The 18,190-nt window shown below is 47.4% G+C and overlaps 2 protein-coding genes and 1 long non-coding RNA gene across 3 annotated transcripts in view; 1 reads left to right on the forward strand and 2 right to left on the reverse strand.

The window, feature by feature from the left end:
- hmga2 (high mobility group AT-hook 2) overlaps positions 1–11,154 on the forward strand; it is a 17,243-nt gene extending 6,089 nt beyond the window's left edge. The window contains exons 4-5 of the mRNA XM_088405958.1: positions 7,131–7,163; positions 8,354–11,154. Of these exons, the coding sequence (XP_088262084.1) occupies positions 7,131–7,163; positions 8,354–8,419 (99 nt within the window). The 3' untranslated portion in view covers positions 8,420–11,154. The remainder of the gene's footprint in view (positions 1–7,130; positions 7,164–8,353) is intronic.
- LOC148405285 (uncharacterized) lies at positions 7,563–11,979 on the reverse strand. The gene is made up of 3 exons (XR_015864117.1): positions 11,946–11,979; positions 10,595–10,744; positions 7,563–7,629 (listed from the first exon to the last, which is right to left on the reverse strand). It is a non-coding gene; the product is annotated as an uncharacterized LOC148405285 (long non-coding RNA).
- A 1,357-nt stretch (positions 11,980–13,336) lies between these two features.
- On the reverse strand, positions 13,337–17,724 carry LOC148405286 (ras-related protein Rap-1b). Its single transcript, XM_088406892.1, has 8 exons — positions 17,564–17,724; positions 15,956–16,025; positions 15,804–15,872; positions 15,240–15,296; positions 15,024–15,164; positions 14,811–14,954; positions 14,641–14,736; positions 13,337–14,561 (listed from the first exon to the last, which is right to left on the reverse strand). The coding sequence occupies exons 2-7, from the start codon at positions 16,010–16,012 to the stop codon at positions 14,650–14,652; spliced, it is 555 nt and encodes a 184-aa protein (XP_088263018.1). The 5' UTR covers positions 16,013–16,025; positions 17,564–17,724; the 3' UTR covers positions 13,337–14,561; positions 14,641–14,649.
- Between the last annotated feature and the right edge of the window lie 466 nt (positions 17,725–18,190).

An 18,190-nucleotide genomic window follows, 5' to 3' on the forward strand; every position in this document is an offset into this window, starting at 1 on the left:
TTGGTGTGAGGACGGCCCACGCCAAAAAGGAAATGCGGCGCGTGCATTTGTAAGCTTTCTCTTCATCACTCCGACTTGGCGCAGCGCAGCTTTCCCTTCCACCGGCGGGCCAGTTCCTGTCCGTATCCCGCTTCCTCCGCACACAGCTGCTTCTTACGCGTTCCATTCTCCGCGCTCCCATCTGAAGTTACTCACACCCGGGACACACTCGTACCCATCTCCTCCTTTCCGTGACCGCGCAAACTCTCAATGGAGGCTACTGTGAGACTAATACGCCCCACATGCATCCCTGCGGAAATGACCGGCTGAATGGGAGAGGAAGCGCGAGTGCTTTGGCGCGAGCGTGTGCGTGTGTGTGTGTGTGTGTGTGTGGGGGGGGGGTGATGGAGTGTGAAGAAGAGAGGGTGAAAAACTGCTGGGTTTTACCGCTTTTGGCTTTGGGTCAGACACCGGCGGCAAGTGCCAAGCGCTTGGAGAAGCGAGTGAGGTGATGAGCAGCGCTTCCTGGCATTTGGCCAGCGGCCCTTACAGACAATCGCTGTGTGAAAAGCTGCGCTTGTGTTGGGAAGGATCAAATGTTCGATTGTGATCGCTGGTATCAAACAAACAGCTGTTGGAGGAAATTCTGAAATAGGCGTCTCTTGACAAGATATTTGAGTCAGGGATCAAGTCCTGTGGCGCATTGAAGTCTGAATATTTCGACCAGAACTCAGAACTCATACATTTGGACGCTGTGTGAGTCACGCTGAGTTTTGGAATCAAATCCCATGTTAAAAAACTGCGGAGTGACTCATATCTCCGATATGACGTTTTGCATAGCTGACCGATTAGTCAGCTGGGAAAAGCTCCAGTTTACATGAGCCATAATACGCCGAAGCTCCGGGGGCGACTGCGATCGGCGCTGGGTGTTGTCCAACTTTAACTGGGACGAAACCCAAAATGAGGATAAGCGGTGGCATGAGCACTCCCGCCCTCGATTGGCTGGGAATGGCTTCAAGCGTCTTATTCTCCAGGTTACCCGCGACCGCGACACAACGAGTGGTCGAGAAATCAATTGATCTCAGTTTGGCGCGGTACGTGATTGGTCCAGGATACGTGGATGGAAAATTGAAGGATACCTTTGTTGGATGTGTAGTAACTTAAGGAGCTAACTTTCATGCATTCGGTGTGGGCTCCATTCCCAATTGATGGTCTTCCTGGTCCAGGACCAACAGCAAATCACCTTGCGATCGATGGCGCGTCCGCCTTAAGACTTACGTCCTGGAATGGAATGGCTGGAAAAGTCTTGTAATTGCGGTTCACTGGTACCAAATGCTAGACAGGTGATGTCATGTACATTTAAAGCTACTGTAACTTGTGCAACCATCCCCCATACGTTTTTTTTTTCCAAAGCAGGCTTGCAAAGGACTCGCTTGAGCATACAGACTCAAAATGTTTCTCTCCACGTCAATGTGTGTGTCAGAGTGCCAGTCCTGGCTGCACAGTGTGTCAGTTCTTGGGGGGATTTTACTTTTAAATGAGACGGAAACTGTGAAGTGAAGGACCAAAGTGAGGTGGGGTCTTCGCAAACGAATGACTCTATTTATAGAACAATTTTTGTAGGTTTCTCGTTCATCCGGTCACGGCGTGCGGTATGGATTTTTACGTTAAATGACAATTTCGGCAGAGCGACACAAGCCACGTTGACTTGGTTCAATAAGACCCCTCCCGGGAGATGGTTTCTGTGCTTCCGTGCTGCTGTTTTGGTTGGCAACACAGCTGTAATGGAATATGCTCATTTAGCTCACTAATTGAACAGGCAGCAAAAAAAATCACAACTTTTAGATTCTGTTTTGTTCTTGGCAATCTGTGAAATCCATAATTCTCGGACGGTTGCGCTGAAGTTATTTTTGCATGGGTGCTACGAGACCACACTAGTTCCCTCAGGGTATCTATAAGAGGGTGAGAAAGAGACACCCCAGAGATCACGCACACTGAAAGGACTTTTTGAGTGAGGGGGTGTGGAGGAGGGGGTGTCGGTAGTCAGAGACCATGCCTCATTCCCTGCATTCTCCAACCCCCCACCCTCCTCTGGTTTGGGCTGCAGAGGAGCTGAATTCCAGCCACGAGAGACCTTTGTCCCGGCATTAGAAGGTCTCTGAGGACATTAGTGGATTTCGACAGGTCACCCCCCCCAATCCCGCGCCCCCGCCTCTTTTTCCGACTACCGACTGTAGATGACTTTCATCGTTTCACGTTAAACCGGCTATTTTATATGCTGATAGTGTAATCCTCCATTTTTTTTTTCTCTCGGAGCAATTTCGCCAACTGCAAACCTAGCATATTGAACTCTGGAATTCCCCTTGGGGGAATTTCGGGCCATCTCCCACAAAGTATCGTCTCGTAAACCGATTTGTAACGACTCCTCACTATTTAGATTAGCTAAAAACGTTCCCTGTTGTAATGATCCTTGTTTAACACAATCTACAAATAAACATGAAGTAGTGCATTTGCAGAGGGAGGGCACTTAGCTCACCGACTGTTTGTTTTACACAGGAAGCGCCACAGCTGTCCCGGGGTGTCCTGCGTGGCTTTATCCCCCCTTTTCTCGGTGCGGCTCTTTTGTTCAAATTCCTTAATATCGACACAAACTTATGATAGCGCGTTTGCGCCGCCGCTATTATGAAGCGGGAAGTGAGCAATTGCAAGCAAGACAGGTTCCTTCATAACACGTGCAACTGGTAGAATGTGCGGGATTGGAGTTCTATTTTGGACAAAAATGATTGTCTCACTGTTCAGTTGTATTTAATTTTTCAATCCCTAGGAACCCTTTGATTTAAAAAAAAATAATTCAAATATTGTGCAAATGATTTTAAATGAAACACTGTTTTGGTATCATTTCTAAAAGCGTCCAAGATTTAAGCACAATAAAGAGCCAAGACTAATTTGTTGGATAAACTTTTACCTCAGTTTTTTCCCCTCCTTTTCCCATGTGCTCTGAAAAGAGATTGCACTTCAAACAGCAGACGCTCCTAATTTGTCTGTGCCTTTCTTTCCGTCCACAGCAACCCCCTATTTGGCCCCCCCTCCAAAAAAAAAAAAAAAAAAAAACCCAAAACTTCCAAACAAAAGGTTGCTTGTGTGTGAGGAATTTTCCACATTCCTTACAACGACAGAGAGTTTTCTCCTCTACAAAGGGCCCTTGGGCAAATTCCCTCTAATCGCCGGAGCATGATAGGTGCAATTCGTAACTCTACTGTAATGGGGGCAACGGCTTTCGGGACAGTGGGCGGCGTCAACGGGTCAGCACGTTCAAATGTGGTGGAGAGGGGCAACTTTGAAAATCTAGAGCCTTTCCAAATACGCTGCTCTAACGTTAACAAACATATGCTGCTCCCCGATGACTTGGTCCGATTGGCGAAAGGTTACCTTGGCGCGTTCGCGCGAGCGTGGTAAATCGGGCAAATGCCTGTTTGAACTGCACCCGCGTCGCTACGACTACCTGAAATTGCCAATGTTTACAATAATACTATTTGGTCAACGAGGAAGCTGCTGATAACATATCTCTTTTGCTTACATCTGGAGGACGGTTTAGATACGGGCCAACAAAGTCCTTTTCGGGACTCGGGTCGATTCGTTCGGATCCTAAAACAATTGTCTTTGCTGGAAATATTGAAGCTAAATATTAGCTCATTCAATCCCGATCCGCTAAAACTGATGTCTGACTTTTATAGCCGTCCATGGCGGTGAAGGCGTCAACTGATTAACTTCGGTTCAAACGACTCCCTGACGTCTACGGCCGTCAATGGGAGTAAACGAATGAGCTCACAACGTGCCAAATGCACTCCGGCATTTGTTGACACGCCCGTCACTCACCGACCGCACAGTAAGTTACAGATGTACTCGGGAACACGGCGGCCCCGATTGGACGCCGATATTAATCGGAGGCCACGTGGGCATTTTGTCCTTGAACGCAAGATCAAATTTTACCCGATAGATTTAAAACAAGTATTCGATAGCTCCGGGGACGACTTTGGAACTGTCAAGCAAAGCTACCGCTGAGTAAATTAAGCTCCTCCCCTCTGTTCAACATAGATGTAAAGCGGCATTTTTATACGGTGCACAAAACAGCGCATAGGCGAGTTTGTTGTTCCTGGTATAACTGTTGCAAATTCATCTGCTGCGTCTCTAGGCAGACGGTGTTTATCCCCACGCGTTCCACAAAGCCGCCACGTGAGTAAAATGTTCACCTAGGCAAAGTGCTCTATTAGGCACAGCCGTTAAACGTTAACTATTTAAATGTCAAGCATTCCAGATTTGAACAGCCTCCTACACGAGGTGGCGGTCCGTCTGATGCGTATCCCATTACGGCCGTTTCACCCACGCGGCCGTGTTGTGTTTGAGGAGGCTAAACCTCGCTGCCCCAATTATCCAGCAGGCTTCAAAGGAGGTGCAAAGGTTAGCGGGCTCAGTAACGGTTAACTAGAGCAAACAGCAGCTCCTATCTTAAGGGAGGACGAAAACCTCTGCGAGGACAGCGCCGCCGGAACCAGGCTGAAAAAAAAAGGCGGCCCTTAGCTCCAAAATGCCATTCGGGCCGTAATACCTCATCCACGGCATCAAGCCGACTGAGAAAATGGCGAGAAGGCAAAATGCGCCTCTGTTTTGAAGACTTCCGCGATAAAAAACTATCACGTACTGTATAAAGCGAATCCGATTGCGAGCCGGTCAAGGGGAGGCTGAAAGACAAAAGGAGCAATTGAGAGGCCTCGGCTACGCTATGAATGGCGGCCGGCCGGCGCGGTGCGGTGCGGTGTACTTTCTGGGGAGCGAAGGCTTTTCTCCTTTGATGGGCTAGGCCTTCTGGGTGGGTGAGAAGCCCGCGAGGAGAGCTGGCATTCTTCCGGCGGCAGACGGGGATTGCGTTTCAGGCCGAGAAAGGGGTCCCGGCCGCGCTCCCCTTTTGAGTCATTCTTACCCGACCGACATTCCTTTGAAGGGGCTGCCCTCGCGCTACGCCCGGAGCCGTCTCCAGAATCGCTCGTACCAGTGAGCAGCTGGGCCACATCAAAAAGCCGCCGCAGCAAGTGAAAGACAATGCGGTGATTTCTCTTTTTGCGGGGACAAAAGGAGCCAAGGGTCTTAGCTGGGGCACTGGGGGAAAGAGGAGTCGCTGCCAAAAGGGGGGGGGGGGGGGGGCTTTTTCCTTTGAATGAAGGTCCCATGCCGTCATTGGGAATCGTTTGACCAATTAGCGTACTGAGAACGCCTCCCAAAACGACTCGGATAAACTCAGCGGAACCCAACGTGTATTTTGGCCTGTTGTCGCTTTGTTTGTGTTCAAAAACGAGGAGTTGCCCATGTAAAACGCCTCCGCCGTTGCGTACGTTCTAGATGCGTGCTCGATGAAGCTATTGTGGGTTCGTTCCATTCAGTGAATTTGACTTTGAGGCATATTCTCTGAGAGTAAAAAAAAATGCTGTACTATACTTATACGGATGCGTTGAATAAGCTGACAGCTGCGCTCGTTGCTGGGTTATTTTGAGGCGCCGCGGAAACACGAGACCAAGAAACAGTAGGTGATAAGACTTCCAACCGGAAACCTCCGTGTTTTTGCACCTTACTTGTGTTCCCCGTCCGGCGTCGGCACGGACCACGTCGCTGTGTTTGAGCCCCTGGGCATTCCGGCGGGTCCGAAAGCCGCCAGCTGCTAAAAGCCATCTCGGCGTCGGGTGCGGGGCTCAGTGGCCTGCAGCTGGCCCGGATTACAAGCGCAGGATGCTCTCCGTGTTCTCTTTACGTTCTCAGAGTGTCGGGGCTGCTCAGCTGTTCGCTACTTCCTGTGAAGATTTAGGACGGCTTAGGACATCCTTCGCATTACGTCAGCGCGCAGTATATGCAATCCCGACAAGCTGATGGAAAGGCCGAATGAAAACTACACACAATATCACAATATCACACCTAAGAACAGGACGAAATAGACTGGGGCACACGGATGAAAACTACCTCGTCCCTCTTGCTCATCCAAGATTGAAGATTTCAGCTCGGTTTGGTCTGTCCTGGAGATTGCCTTGCGTTCGAGAGCTTACATTTCTCTTCCTGGACTGAATTTCTTTCTGGAGCGTTGGGTTTTCCGATTGAGGGAGGACACTTGTTTTCTGGACGTTGCCTGCAAATGAAGGACTGAAGTTCCTGTTCGTCGTTTCCTGAGTCACATCCCGGAACTTGAATTGAACTTCAAGTTCATACAGAGAAGGACTTGCCTGATCACATTCGGGCAATCGGCGGTTACCGCGACCGGCGATTCTCGATATACCTTTCCTTGCTACCTTGCTAACAAACCGACGACTGCGGCCAAAAGCAATGGAAAGCTCACCCTTTTGCGCTTGGTGGAAGTAATACTTCATCGTCTTTCGTTCATTTTTCCGAGCTTCTTTATGAGCCTTGATTGGGCGACGCGGGCTGAATGACTTTCCGGGAATGTTGCCTTCGTACGCATTCTATGTAGGGCTTACTTCTGTCGATCCCGATGAGATATTCATCCAGCCTGAATTTGCTTGGGTCTCAAAGTCTATGAGGTGTGAAGGGAGTTCCCTTGGAGCTCATAATGCCCCCGCGGTGGCGGGTAGCCGCTTCCTTTGGCGTTTGGCCTTCAGTCGTAAAACTGGGACTGGGATACACCCTGTCAAATTCTTGGCTTTTTTATTATCGCCGGGTTTGGATTACTTTTGGTTCGCTTTGGGTTTGGATTACTTTTGGTTTGCTTTGGCCGTGTACAAGATACAGTGGCTATGTATCAGCTGTCGGCCTCGTCGTAACAACTTTCCGTGATGGGATAAGAAGAGACGATTCAGAACCTGTCAGTTGAAACAATGATTTTTTTAAATGACCTTTTGTTTTTTCGTGAAAGAGGTTGTCTAAAAACCGACCCCCATCCGGAACAAATGCGCCTTTAGGGGTTAAAAATTAGCAGGCCATCAAACCTTGTGTTTGACTTAGTGAATTTGCAAAAAGCAGTGGATTTGGGATGTTTTTCTTTGTAAGGTTTCACTGTTCAACGCTGTATCTAAAGTCGCGGAAATGATTGGATGCCTTTTGATGATGAATTAACAGACGCTAGTAACTATTTTTGCCTTTCTGTTTTCTTGCAGCCGCAGCAAGTAGTCCAGAAAAAGCCTGCTCAGGTAAGGGATTCTTACGCTTGGAAAAACAAGTTATCCGCGATGAGAGGACAAAAGTATTGGGGCACTCGTTCTTCCTGTTATCTCAATGCATTATGTATTTAAACGAAACCCTAAAAATCAACGGCACGGATATAAGCTAAGGTTGCGAGCTCGTTTGAAATTCAAGTTCATCAAACAAGGAAAAAAATAGAGCGCGGTAGGTCGGGCCTCCTTATCTTTCGCGCGACGTACGATCGCGGGGAACGCTCCCCATTGGAGCACATTGAGCCCAATGGAAGTAGAATGGTACAGAGCGATTGAAACATGACACAGGACCCCCACCCCCAGCATGTCCTCACGGTCCAGGAATCCACCGAGCTACTTGTTGTTTGCTGGTACAGGCCACTTTTGCATAACTCACCTCTGATTTGCGGCTCTCTGGGAACGGGGCCTGAAGTAGTCGGGAGGTGCCGTGAGGCCCGGGGAGCTGCAAACCATAAAAATGTCCTTTAGCTCACCCACTTTGATAGGCTGCTTTATCTCAGACCAAACAACACCCGGCTGGAGGGAAACCTCCAGACGGGCGGGGTTGACGCGTCCGTAAAAAGTCCAAATTCCTTTCCGTTAGCGTCCACAATTTGGTTTTTAGCTTGCCCTCGGATGAAAAAATTAGGGCTAAAAAGCGAAGCGTTTGGAGGCCCTGTTGCACAAGCGCTCACAGTATACCTAAAATGGCCAGAGCGATTTTTTTTACCCAAACAATGCGACTTTTTGCCATTTCCGCCCTTACCTGCGTGCAATATTCTTCGCCGTGTCTGTGCATAGCAGGCCCGTACGATTAAAGGGTCTTTTGTGGTAGCCGACACCCCCCGATCCAATCCCCAATCCCCCCCCTTGTTCTGGTTTGCCCTCGTCACACATGGTAGCATTTAGCAGGCTCTTGAAGGCCGCCATCTGCGAGCGCTAACGAATGGATGCGGAGCCGCACCTTTCGGAACGCGCTGGGGCCGCTCCGTGGCTTTCACGCCCGCGGCCTGGGAAAGGAAGCCGACGCCAGCTAACCTCTCCGTATGCGGGAAATGAAATTCATCTCATCCGAGTAGGGGCTGCTTTATTTCCACGCGAAAAAGATTGCGACGAGGAATACATACACGGACCGGTAGTCGGAGACCGCTGCCGTAACCGACATATTTGATCTTGGTCCTTGCCAGGAAGAAGAAGAGGAAGAGGAGGAGGAGGAGGAAGAGGAGGCTGGGGAGTCCCCGGAGGAAGATTAAGCTTCCGTGACATGAAACCTCTACCTCATTCAGCTGTCAGGTCTTTCAAAGGGAAAAGACTACCTTGACCACTTCTTTTTTTTTTACCTTTTCCACATGCCATTATTTTATTTTTTCATGTTCAGGTCCAGTATTTTGCTTGACGCTGGATGAAGAGACCTGTCACTAGGCGGGCATTTTTTTTCCCCAACGTGCAAACAGTTGGCGCAGAACGCAAGTCTTCTTTTGCAAACTATACAGGTCGTAGAGCCACCAACGCCTAACCTCAAACGATGTATTACCACCAAGGACGAGGAAACATAAAAAGCAAAAAAAACAAGACGAAACAAAACTATCTTTATACAGAAGCGGGTCAAAGTTTGGAAACGTCAAACTGATACGGTGTCAGAAATTGCAACTATCAACTACTGTATGAAGAATGCACAGCTGGGAACTGCAATTCGTTCCAGGTCATAAAGCATCAAACACAAAATGACCATATATGGGCATATGTTTCCGCGCAACAGCATTAACGGTCATTGATGGGTTTCAGAAATGAGCCTCCAACATGTAAAAACTCCACACATGCATTTTGCTCTATGTGCCTTGTTCTCGGTGGGGTCATTTACGCCACGACCAAACTTGCCTGCGTCCGACTGCTGCACCATCTTTTTTTTTGTTTTTACATCGGTGAATGGCTTGAGTTGTTTGCGGTGGCGCAGCGCAGCTTTAATTCAAACTCGATTGTTCCACGCGGCACTGCCAGGACGTATCCTGGGACGGACGGCCCGCCTTGCCAAAACAACCTCACGTAAGAACAAAACGCATTACCTCAGAAACCTGCTTTTGAAGATTTCGGCGGCGTGCCACCGGACACCTCAATTCACAGCGCATCCGTAATCGGCTGGCGCGTGGGTGCTTTGTGGTCACCGACGACGGCGCGGCGCCTTTGGCCGTTTTTTCAAACTACCTCCGACTTCACCCGACCTAGCACGCGTGCGTTTACGTGTCGGAATTTACTCCGCGATACTGTATACGGAAAACCGGGTCACGCTTGTCGACGTCTTCTCGTCAAGGAAGCGCATTTTGTTTTTCTCCATCGGGTGAATCCGGAGCCATCGGTGAAGAAGCTCAAGTCAGGTTGGCGCCGCTTACAAATTCCATTGACGTGTCGGGATCAATCCGTGTCCAGACTGCCGTTTTGAATCCATTGAGAAATAGGTCAAAACTTTAGAAACGACGATGCCCGCTTGGGAGAATCGAAACAGCAACAAAAAAAATACTCTATAGCGACTAGGAGATGCATTCATACTTTTGAGCGGTACTGTACATACACTGTTAACTCCAATTCTGTTTGCATTAAATATGCGAAGAGATTTTATACATTAGTAAGGGCCACATAATTGGTTCGTCTGAAAAGCACTGCTTTGAAAGCCCTTCACTCATTCCATCACATTAGCTCGATGAGATTGGACCAGATGGCGCCAAAGCGCTATACGGTATATATAACTCGCTTTTGTTTTGTTTACTGGACATGGCTTTGAAAAAATCGGATCCGTCTGCATTTGAAATCTCCTCTGCCGCCTGACCTTTGCTTCCTTGGCGACCCCGGGGGGGAAAAAAAGAAAAAAGTCAAGTGAGCGGTGTGTTTTTCTCTACTTCCAAAAGCAGCTATGGGTCATTGAGCTTCACGCTTCTCCGTACGGACACGTAACAACGCAACAAGTTTTGCTCCGTTGACAAAGCGGGATTTCTGCCGGACGATGAACTTGAATGTCTTATTTTTTTCGTCAACGGTCTGTTTGTTTGTTTTCTTTTCCTGATTGTACTACCTACAGTATATGAATGAACTCGATGTACCTCGATGGTTTCTGCCAAGCATGGACTAATCACTTCACTACCTCCAGTTTTGGTCACGCCGGCTGACTTTCAGTAAGAGCCAATGCTAATGTTAATAATCGACAGAATATATCAGGAATGCAGAAGCTCCTCATTTGAAAGCGCTTTGTCAAATCTCAGTGCATTTTCGCCGCCTCGAGTGGATTTGAATATCGCGTATTGTATTCATGACTACGTTTTCTTGTTTTTAATTAGTCGGCATACTTGATTAGATGTCTCATGTACGCAACTGTGATTTTGTTTTCCTTCTCTTGTTATATGGTTAAAGAAGATATATATACGGGATTGTTTTTTTACTTGGGGAAGTCTTTTCTTCGCAGTTTTATCAGCCAAGGCCGGAGGTAGAGACTCAGAGGAGCCGTATCGATCCTTTCGATTGGTCTTGGTGCTGGCGTTGACTCGGATGATTGTTGAAGCCGCTGTGGATGGCGCTTCAGCTCTGGGAGTCTTAAAAAAAAAAAAAAAAAAGTGACACTAATATTCTAGTACAATCAGACACACGTTGCTACCTCTCAAAAGGCCTGCTTTTACCTCAGTCTCAAACTAAATACTGTTTTGACATCCAGGGAACATTGGGGGAACATCTAGAAGTTATTTCTAGACATGTGCTCTATTCACCTCAAATGAACTTTTAACGTGTAGTACAAGCCGGGAGGTATGTGTTTGGATTTTTTTCACACCTCTCTGTTTTGGTTTTTCTTTGACAGCATCTAATTTCTTAAGTATCTAACTTTTTTTCTTTCGCCTCTCCACTTCCTGTCTTGGATTACACTACAATTTTTACTTGCTTGCTATGTCTTTTTAGGTATTCACTGCGTTTTAGTCGGCACAATAAAAAAAAAGTATGGCATCCAGAAGGTGTGTGATTCTTTTGTATTACTATAAACATTTTTTAAACCAGACGTTACATTCAAAATAATCATTTACAGTGTGTTCAAAACTAGTGTAAACTAGATTCAAATTCAAAATGAAGTTGAGCTGCTGGAATAAAATCCCCTAAACTCCTTAAAACGAACCTTTTCAAATGGTATTTTGATTCCCTTTTATTATTTGATAAACACACACACACATGTATTCATAACTAGTGTAAACTAGATTCAAATTCAAAATGAAGTTGAGCTGCTGGAATAAAATCCCCTAAACTCCCTAAAACGAACCTTTTCAAATTGTATTTTGATTCCCTTTTATTATTTGATAAACACACACACACATGTATTCATACGTCTAATGGTAGAAGAGCGAGAAGCTTTCGAAGCTCTGCAAAACTTGTCAATGCGGCTATAGTGACACCTGGCGTTGGTAGTCTGTCATAACAAGACAAAATGAAATGAACGGAATCATTCAAACCGAACCTGCATTGTGCGCCGTCATGGGCGGGCCGGATTTAAGAAAAAGTTTATCCGCCCCCGCTCTAACTCATACAACCATTACATAAAGTGATTAAAAACGATCTCGTCTTTACGCAAGATTGTCAACACTTTCTTCTCTTGAAAGCTAAGAGTGCAGATTTGCAACCCTTCGACTGTGCTTCAATTGAATCACATCATAACAATTGCACCATTGATCTGCAAAAAGAATGGATTCAGACCCTGCAAAATAGCATCGAGAGAAACGGCAACAAACGCCAAACATTTGCTTATGTACTCACTTAGTTCGGTCGCACCTGCATCCGCGGGCCTTTTTCTTCTTCTTTCCGTAACTAGTGGCGGCCCGGAAGCAAACTTGTGGTGCAGGCTCGCCACCTGCTGCACAAGAGCGTACAGCACGCGTCCCCCCAAGTTCAGTAAAAAAAAAAAAAAACTATATATATATATATATATATATATATATATATATATATATATATATATATATATATATATTTTTTTACAGTATATATGAGACACTTTTTTATAACAACAAATAATTCCTCCTACTACATTGGTTTTAATTTACAACCATGTCTATTGCAAGTTTCCTTACGAGTTCTATTTATTTCGAACCTGACGAAATTAGAGCTTTCTTTCATTGAAAAAATACGCCTATAGTAAGGCTTCTTTGCAAAAAAAAAAAAAGGATATATAGTAAGGCTAAAACAGACCATGTACATATCTATTTTTTAATGACCGTGTATTTTAAAGCCTTTTTTTTCCCCAAAACATCTAGTTTTCTCTTTTTCTTGCCAACGTTGACAGCACGAAATGGTCACGTGCATTTGCCTTTTATCGCCACACGGGGGCAGATAATTGTATCAATCCAATTGAAAAGGGCCTTAAGGGATACCAGAATTTCCATGTAATCATTTGCCTTGAGAAGTGTCTATTATAGCCAAACGATAGGCAAACTCCACGTTGAAAACCCAGAAAAAAAACATATTTATGTCTCACTTTTCTGCTATTTTCTTTTAACTGTAGTCGTTCTTTGAGAGGGTCTCGTCACTCGCAGAGGATCATCATGGATCTTAACTGTTTGAATAAAAGTTTTTAAAAAACATAAGTCGGAGCTACACGCCTACCAAATGTATTATATCCGCGAAGAAAATGTACGGGATATGGCATGTTGTGTTGAATCACAACGTCAGCCTGCTATGAGAAATTGGCTCCACTTTTATTCATTTTTGAACCCCCCCCCCCCGGAACATGCGTTCAGGAAACAAAACCAATAAAAGTGCATCAATATTTGGTTCCGCTCAGCGGCGTCCCCTCGTGTGGCCCCGGAGCGGCTGTTGTGGCCTGCGTGCTGATTTGGCACCACTTGAACGGACAAATTGAAACATGCAACACGAACGCGAAAACGCAAGCAACCGCCACTCGCAGACACACAACCTACCCCATGCAACTCCCACACAAATGTACTGACATGCAACCGCCAAACACACGCACCGTACGCACCAGACTACAGTCACGAACAGACACAAGACCAAAATGAAGCCATCCACACACAACATCCACAGACATTTTCCAAAAGTATGCACACAAACACAAAACACACACTTACTTTACACGCTAACATACAACGTCCACACGCCCCCCGCACACACAAATGCACGCAAACGTACACTTTAAGACTTAAAAGGCTTTTAGTGGTTTCCATCAACACTGAGGTTATGCGTCAAACACAAACGACACAAAAGGCTGAGAGTAAAAGCAGCAAAACAATCGCGCATTATCGCCCTCATCAACACAAACCCCCTCTCCCTCACAGGTGTGTCTCACATCTACTTAATGTCCTTAAACATGTCACGACATGTTTACAATACAATCCGGAGGCACACGAGTAGTGGACCAGTGTGAGTCTGCTGTCCAAAGGCAACGTGTCTGCCGCCGGAAGTGGCGGCGGCGGCAGCAGCAGATCTGGGCTTCAAGTCATTTTTAGCAATTAACGGCAAACGGTGCAATGCCGCAAACTGCGAAAGCTAGCACGCTAACCGCTAGCATCAAAAAGGCATCTTTTTTTTTTAAACTGCTGTCAATAGGCACTGGAAGTTATTAAAAAAAAAATTAAGGGAACAAAACACGCAGTTAGCAGGCAACATGCAGAAATGCTACAAAAAAGTTGACCTGTTAACAGCTATCCCCCCAAAAAAGCAGGCAAAATACCGTTTGTAGTCACGTTTCGGATATTGGCAGTCATTAGAAAACGGTACGCCAAGAACACGCTGACACGTCGGCTAAAGACATGTGCAGTGGTGTTACATGTGAGCTAACCTGCTAGCTAACATCGGTGTGCCTCATCATGCTGGGCGCTGTCAGCTGCCATTAAAACGTGGAGCTAAAAATATGTCGCTAATTGCTAACCGAGCTTCTCAGGTGGGGTTTTAGCCAGATGCTAGCATGGAGCGCGAATGCCAAGATCTGCTGCTCCTGCACAGCCACGTCCCCGTGCACGAAAAAAAAGTCACATAATGAGCAAAATAATGAAAATTTCACAAACGCTGTTGGGTCAGAGCCACACATATGCACGCGTACACGCACACACACTCAGCCATGTCGGCAGTGACTTCCTCACTTTGCGCCCTTGGTCTGAACGAATAAAAAGAAAAACAAGAAGCAGAGAGCATGATGGTCCTGGCAGCCCATCTTCATCATCATCATCATCATCATCATGACAGTCTCTTGACATTTGGTTTCCAAGGCAACAGGAGGAGGAGGGCGAGGAAGCGCGGGAGTCGCGGTTGTCGTGGCGACAGACTTCCGGCTTGATGATGATCATGTAGCTGGGGGCGGGACGGTAGGAAGATGTCCTCTGATTTGTTGCCCGGTCGGTGCCGCTCAGGTGAGTGCCGCTGCAAACGGGACACACGTGGAGTGAGCGAGCGAGCGAGCGGACGGGCGAGCGAGCGAGCCCGCGCACCGGAGCCGTACCTGCGGTCATTAGAGCAGCTGACAAGTGGACTTTTTGCGAGTTCTCCCTGGAACTGGGCTCTTCCTGTTGATCTGTCTCACCAGATCGTAGAAAATCTACGAGCGCGCAGAAGAAGATGAGACGGTAAGCCGGCGAAGAGGGCGCCGGTTTTGCGCGCGCGTCCACTGGCCTCGTTGACGTTGATCTTGCTCTTGGCGGACGTTTCCAGGAAGGCGCACGAGTTCCACTGGCGAGCCAGGCCCACGCCCGATTCTTTGGCCACCACGCGCTCCACCTCCAGGTCGCACTTGTTGCCCACCAGGATCATGGGGACCTCAACGCAAACACACGTCACAAGCTTGAGCTCGCGGAGCCTCGAGAGCCGAGCTAAGTTTGGGCGTACATCATCCGTGTCCTTCACGCGGAGGATTTGCTCGCGGAGGTCCTGAAGGTCATTGAAGGTGGACTGAGCGGTGATGGAGTACACCAAAGCGAAGCCTTGGCCGTTCTTCATGTAGAGGTCGCGCATGGCCGTGAACTGCTCCTGAAGCACGCGCAAAAGGGCTCACCTCCAGTTTACAAGGCGACCGGCCTGACCGCACTGGAAAACGTTGCTTACTGTGCCTGCCGTGTCCAAGATCTCCAACATGCATTGCTGGCAATCCACCTCCACTTGCTGCACGCACACAAGCAGGAGATCAATACATCTTTACATCATGAGAAATGAGCGTATGCAAATTGAGACATCAACGAGTGAAAACGCCGTTGGCACACAGGGCATCACCGCTGTGCAAACAAACAAGAAAAAAATGAAGCCTTCTTAGAACCGAGCACATGTCCGTTTCAGTCATTTCAAACCGAATTTATTCCAATTCGGATTTTTCAAAATGGGCCTAAATTAACAGCTTACTGTATACATCAGGAATCGGGCGAGAAACTCAATGCCATTTCACACTTTTGCCATGCAAACATGTGGGAAACATTGCCCCCTGGTGGCAGGACGACAAAGCGCTTGATTGGACATGCAGTGTAGCCAGCTTTTTAAATACTAATATCGCCACTTAATTAATCGTGGCAGCCAATATCGTGATCGCAATTAAAATTCAATTAACTGTGCAGCCCTATGTGACACCAAAGTCGAAAGCCGAAGAAGATAAACAAAAGGGAAGAAGCGCGTTGTCACCTTCCTGTAGGAATCTTCTATCGTTGGGTCGTACTTCTCCACGAAGATTCCCTGAACAAACTGCACCGTCTACACACAAAAGAAGGGCCATCGTGCGCACATTTAAAAATTTTTCACGTATAATTGTGAGCGGACAACAAGAAGTTTCTTACCAGAGCAGATTTGCCAACGCCACCAGATCCTAAAACCACCAGCTTGTATTCACGCATCTTGACCTATTCTCTGCACGTGCAAGAAACAGGCAATTATGTTAAGAAGCAGGTCACTGAAATTTCAACAAGGTACCTTCAAGTCAAGTCAAATTCAACGCTTTTTAATGCGGTGACAGGGACGGTTTGTTTTTCTTTTCAAATTAAGAGCAAATTAATTGGAACCTGAAGCAACTTGCCCTTGATTTGTGTTACTTTGCAATACCGATGCACATGCTCATTAGCTAGACCATTTTACGAGAGGCGAGCCGGAAATAAAACCCGCCGAGTTTCGTGGTTTATTTTCCGATGTTGCTGGATAAAATATTTACAGGGATAGCACGTCAAAGGTATTGTCAACGATCAATCAAGCGGAAACAAATGGCAGAGCACTCTGTCAGTCTTTTTTAAATTCCAAAAATGCTTAGCGCTCGTTAGAAAATGAAGATTATTTTGAAGGGGTACTTCAATGAAAAAAAAACTCGAGAACCACTCATAGCGTGTACTGCGCGCGCGCATCCGAACGCGTAAAATGTGCATCTGTAAGTGTGTGTGCATACCAGTCATGCCTGGTGTTGCGTTTGCTGTAACAAGATGCAACATGAAAATACACACACAATGCTTGAACGAGGGTTGCTGAGGCGATGACTGTGTGTACTTGCACACAGACAGCATGGACGACGATACTTAGTGTTGAGAAAAACGAAAGAAAAACAGCAATAGCGACAGGTTGCTGGACCCCGAATGCTTCACAGGCACGAAGACAAAAAATACACAGTCCCCCAAAGGCATCATCATAGTAACTTTGTTGAACCTTTCACCTGTGCGCGCGCCCAAACTTAAGTCCCCTTTGAGAAAATCAGTATTATCTTTACTGGCCAAATGCCCTATGTAATAACATATGTTTTAGACACGAACGCAAGCACTGTACGGGGAGTTTTTGAAGCAATTTGAAGGATTTGGTTGGCCCGACAGTCCCTGAATCCCTCCTCGGTTAATGTTACGCAGTCAAGTTGTTGAACCCTGAACGCCTCACGTCACAAGCTAGCGCCCCCCACCCCCTCCCCCCTCCCTAGGTGGGGTCCCTCAATTCTAATAGAAGGCGCGTGTGCGTGTGACAGTCAACACTGGTCGAAGCTAATGTGACGGAAGTTGCAGTCTTTTCGCGGCCGGCCAACTCTCCGTCGGGCAGGGCTGAGCGGCTGAGTGTGCGGAACCGAGCGGGGCGTCAGACGGCGAGGCCGCCATCTCGCCAATAAAAGCGCGACCGCGCCGCGACGGCAACCTGTCAGTCGATCTTCTAGTGTGCGTGTCCGTCGCCCGGTCTGTCTGACAAACGTCGCGTCGATCCTTTGCGACTGACTCGCTTCCGCAAACCGGCGGCCCCAGCCAGCCCGCCCGCCCGCCTCGGCCTGTCCCTGGTCTTCGACCCAACCCGGCAGCCCCCCTCGAGCCTCGTCCAGCTGTCTGTCACAAGTGGCCGAGGTGCGTCGCGTCTCGGGGGACTCCCAGGCGGGGGCAAATCAAGTCCAACGAGTAAGGAGCGGCGATTAGAGTGAAAGAAAACCTCACCGTCATCCAGCCTTCGGCTCTCTCCCGTTCTGCTTGAACGTCGCTCGTCCGAGAGCCGCTCCCTCCTCTGCACAAGTCAAGTCAACCGCAAGAAGATGGACGCGAACGTCCGCTTTCGCGTTTCAAAATAAGATGCGGGATCCCCGCTCAAAACGATCAATTCGCAAGCAGAAAAGACTTCTGTTCTTTTCACTAACTTTAATGTAATAAACAGAGTCGAGTTATCATAAAACCGTAAATAAAACACTCTACTGTATTTCGAAGTTTCACGCCACACGTTAGAATGACCGCCAGGAAGACGCTCGCATTCACACATACGCTTTTTCTCACGCCCACCGTAATGTTGTGAAGCCACACCCAAACAGGAAGAAGTCACCAAGAATAGCGACTTCCCTTTCGCACACGCGCACACTTCCTGTTTGTGAATCGCTGCTGATAATGAGTAAGTGGAAATCTAAAAAAAAAAAAAACGTTGACACCATTAAACTCCTTTCGCCAGACGAGAAAATCAACTTGCTTGTATTTCATCAGCTTTGAAAGAGAAATGTGTTGCAAATGAGCAGTATGGTCGGACAAATTTTGCTCCCACTGCATCACAGTTGGAGCTCCTTGGTATGAATCTCAGCT

Source organism: Hippichthys cyanospilos, chromosome 22 (assembly GCF_059441005.1).
Source record: "Hippichthys cyanospilos isolate Australia breed blue-spotted pipefish chromosome 22, RoL_Hcya_1.0, whole genome shotgun sequence".
Classification (NCBI taxonomy): Eukaryota; Metazoa; Chordata; class Actinopteri; order Syngnathiformes; family Syngnathidae; genus Hippichthys; species Hippichthys cyanospilos.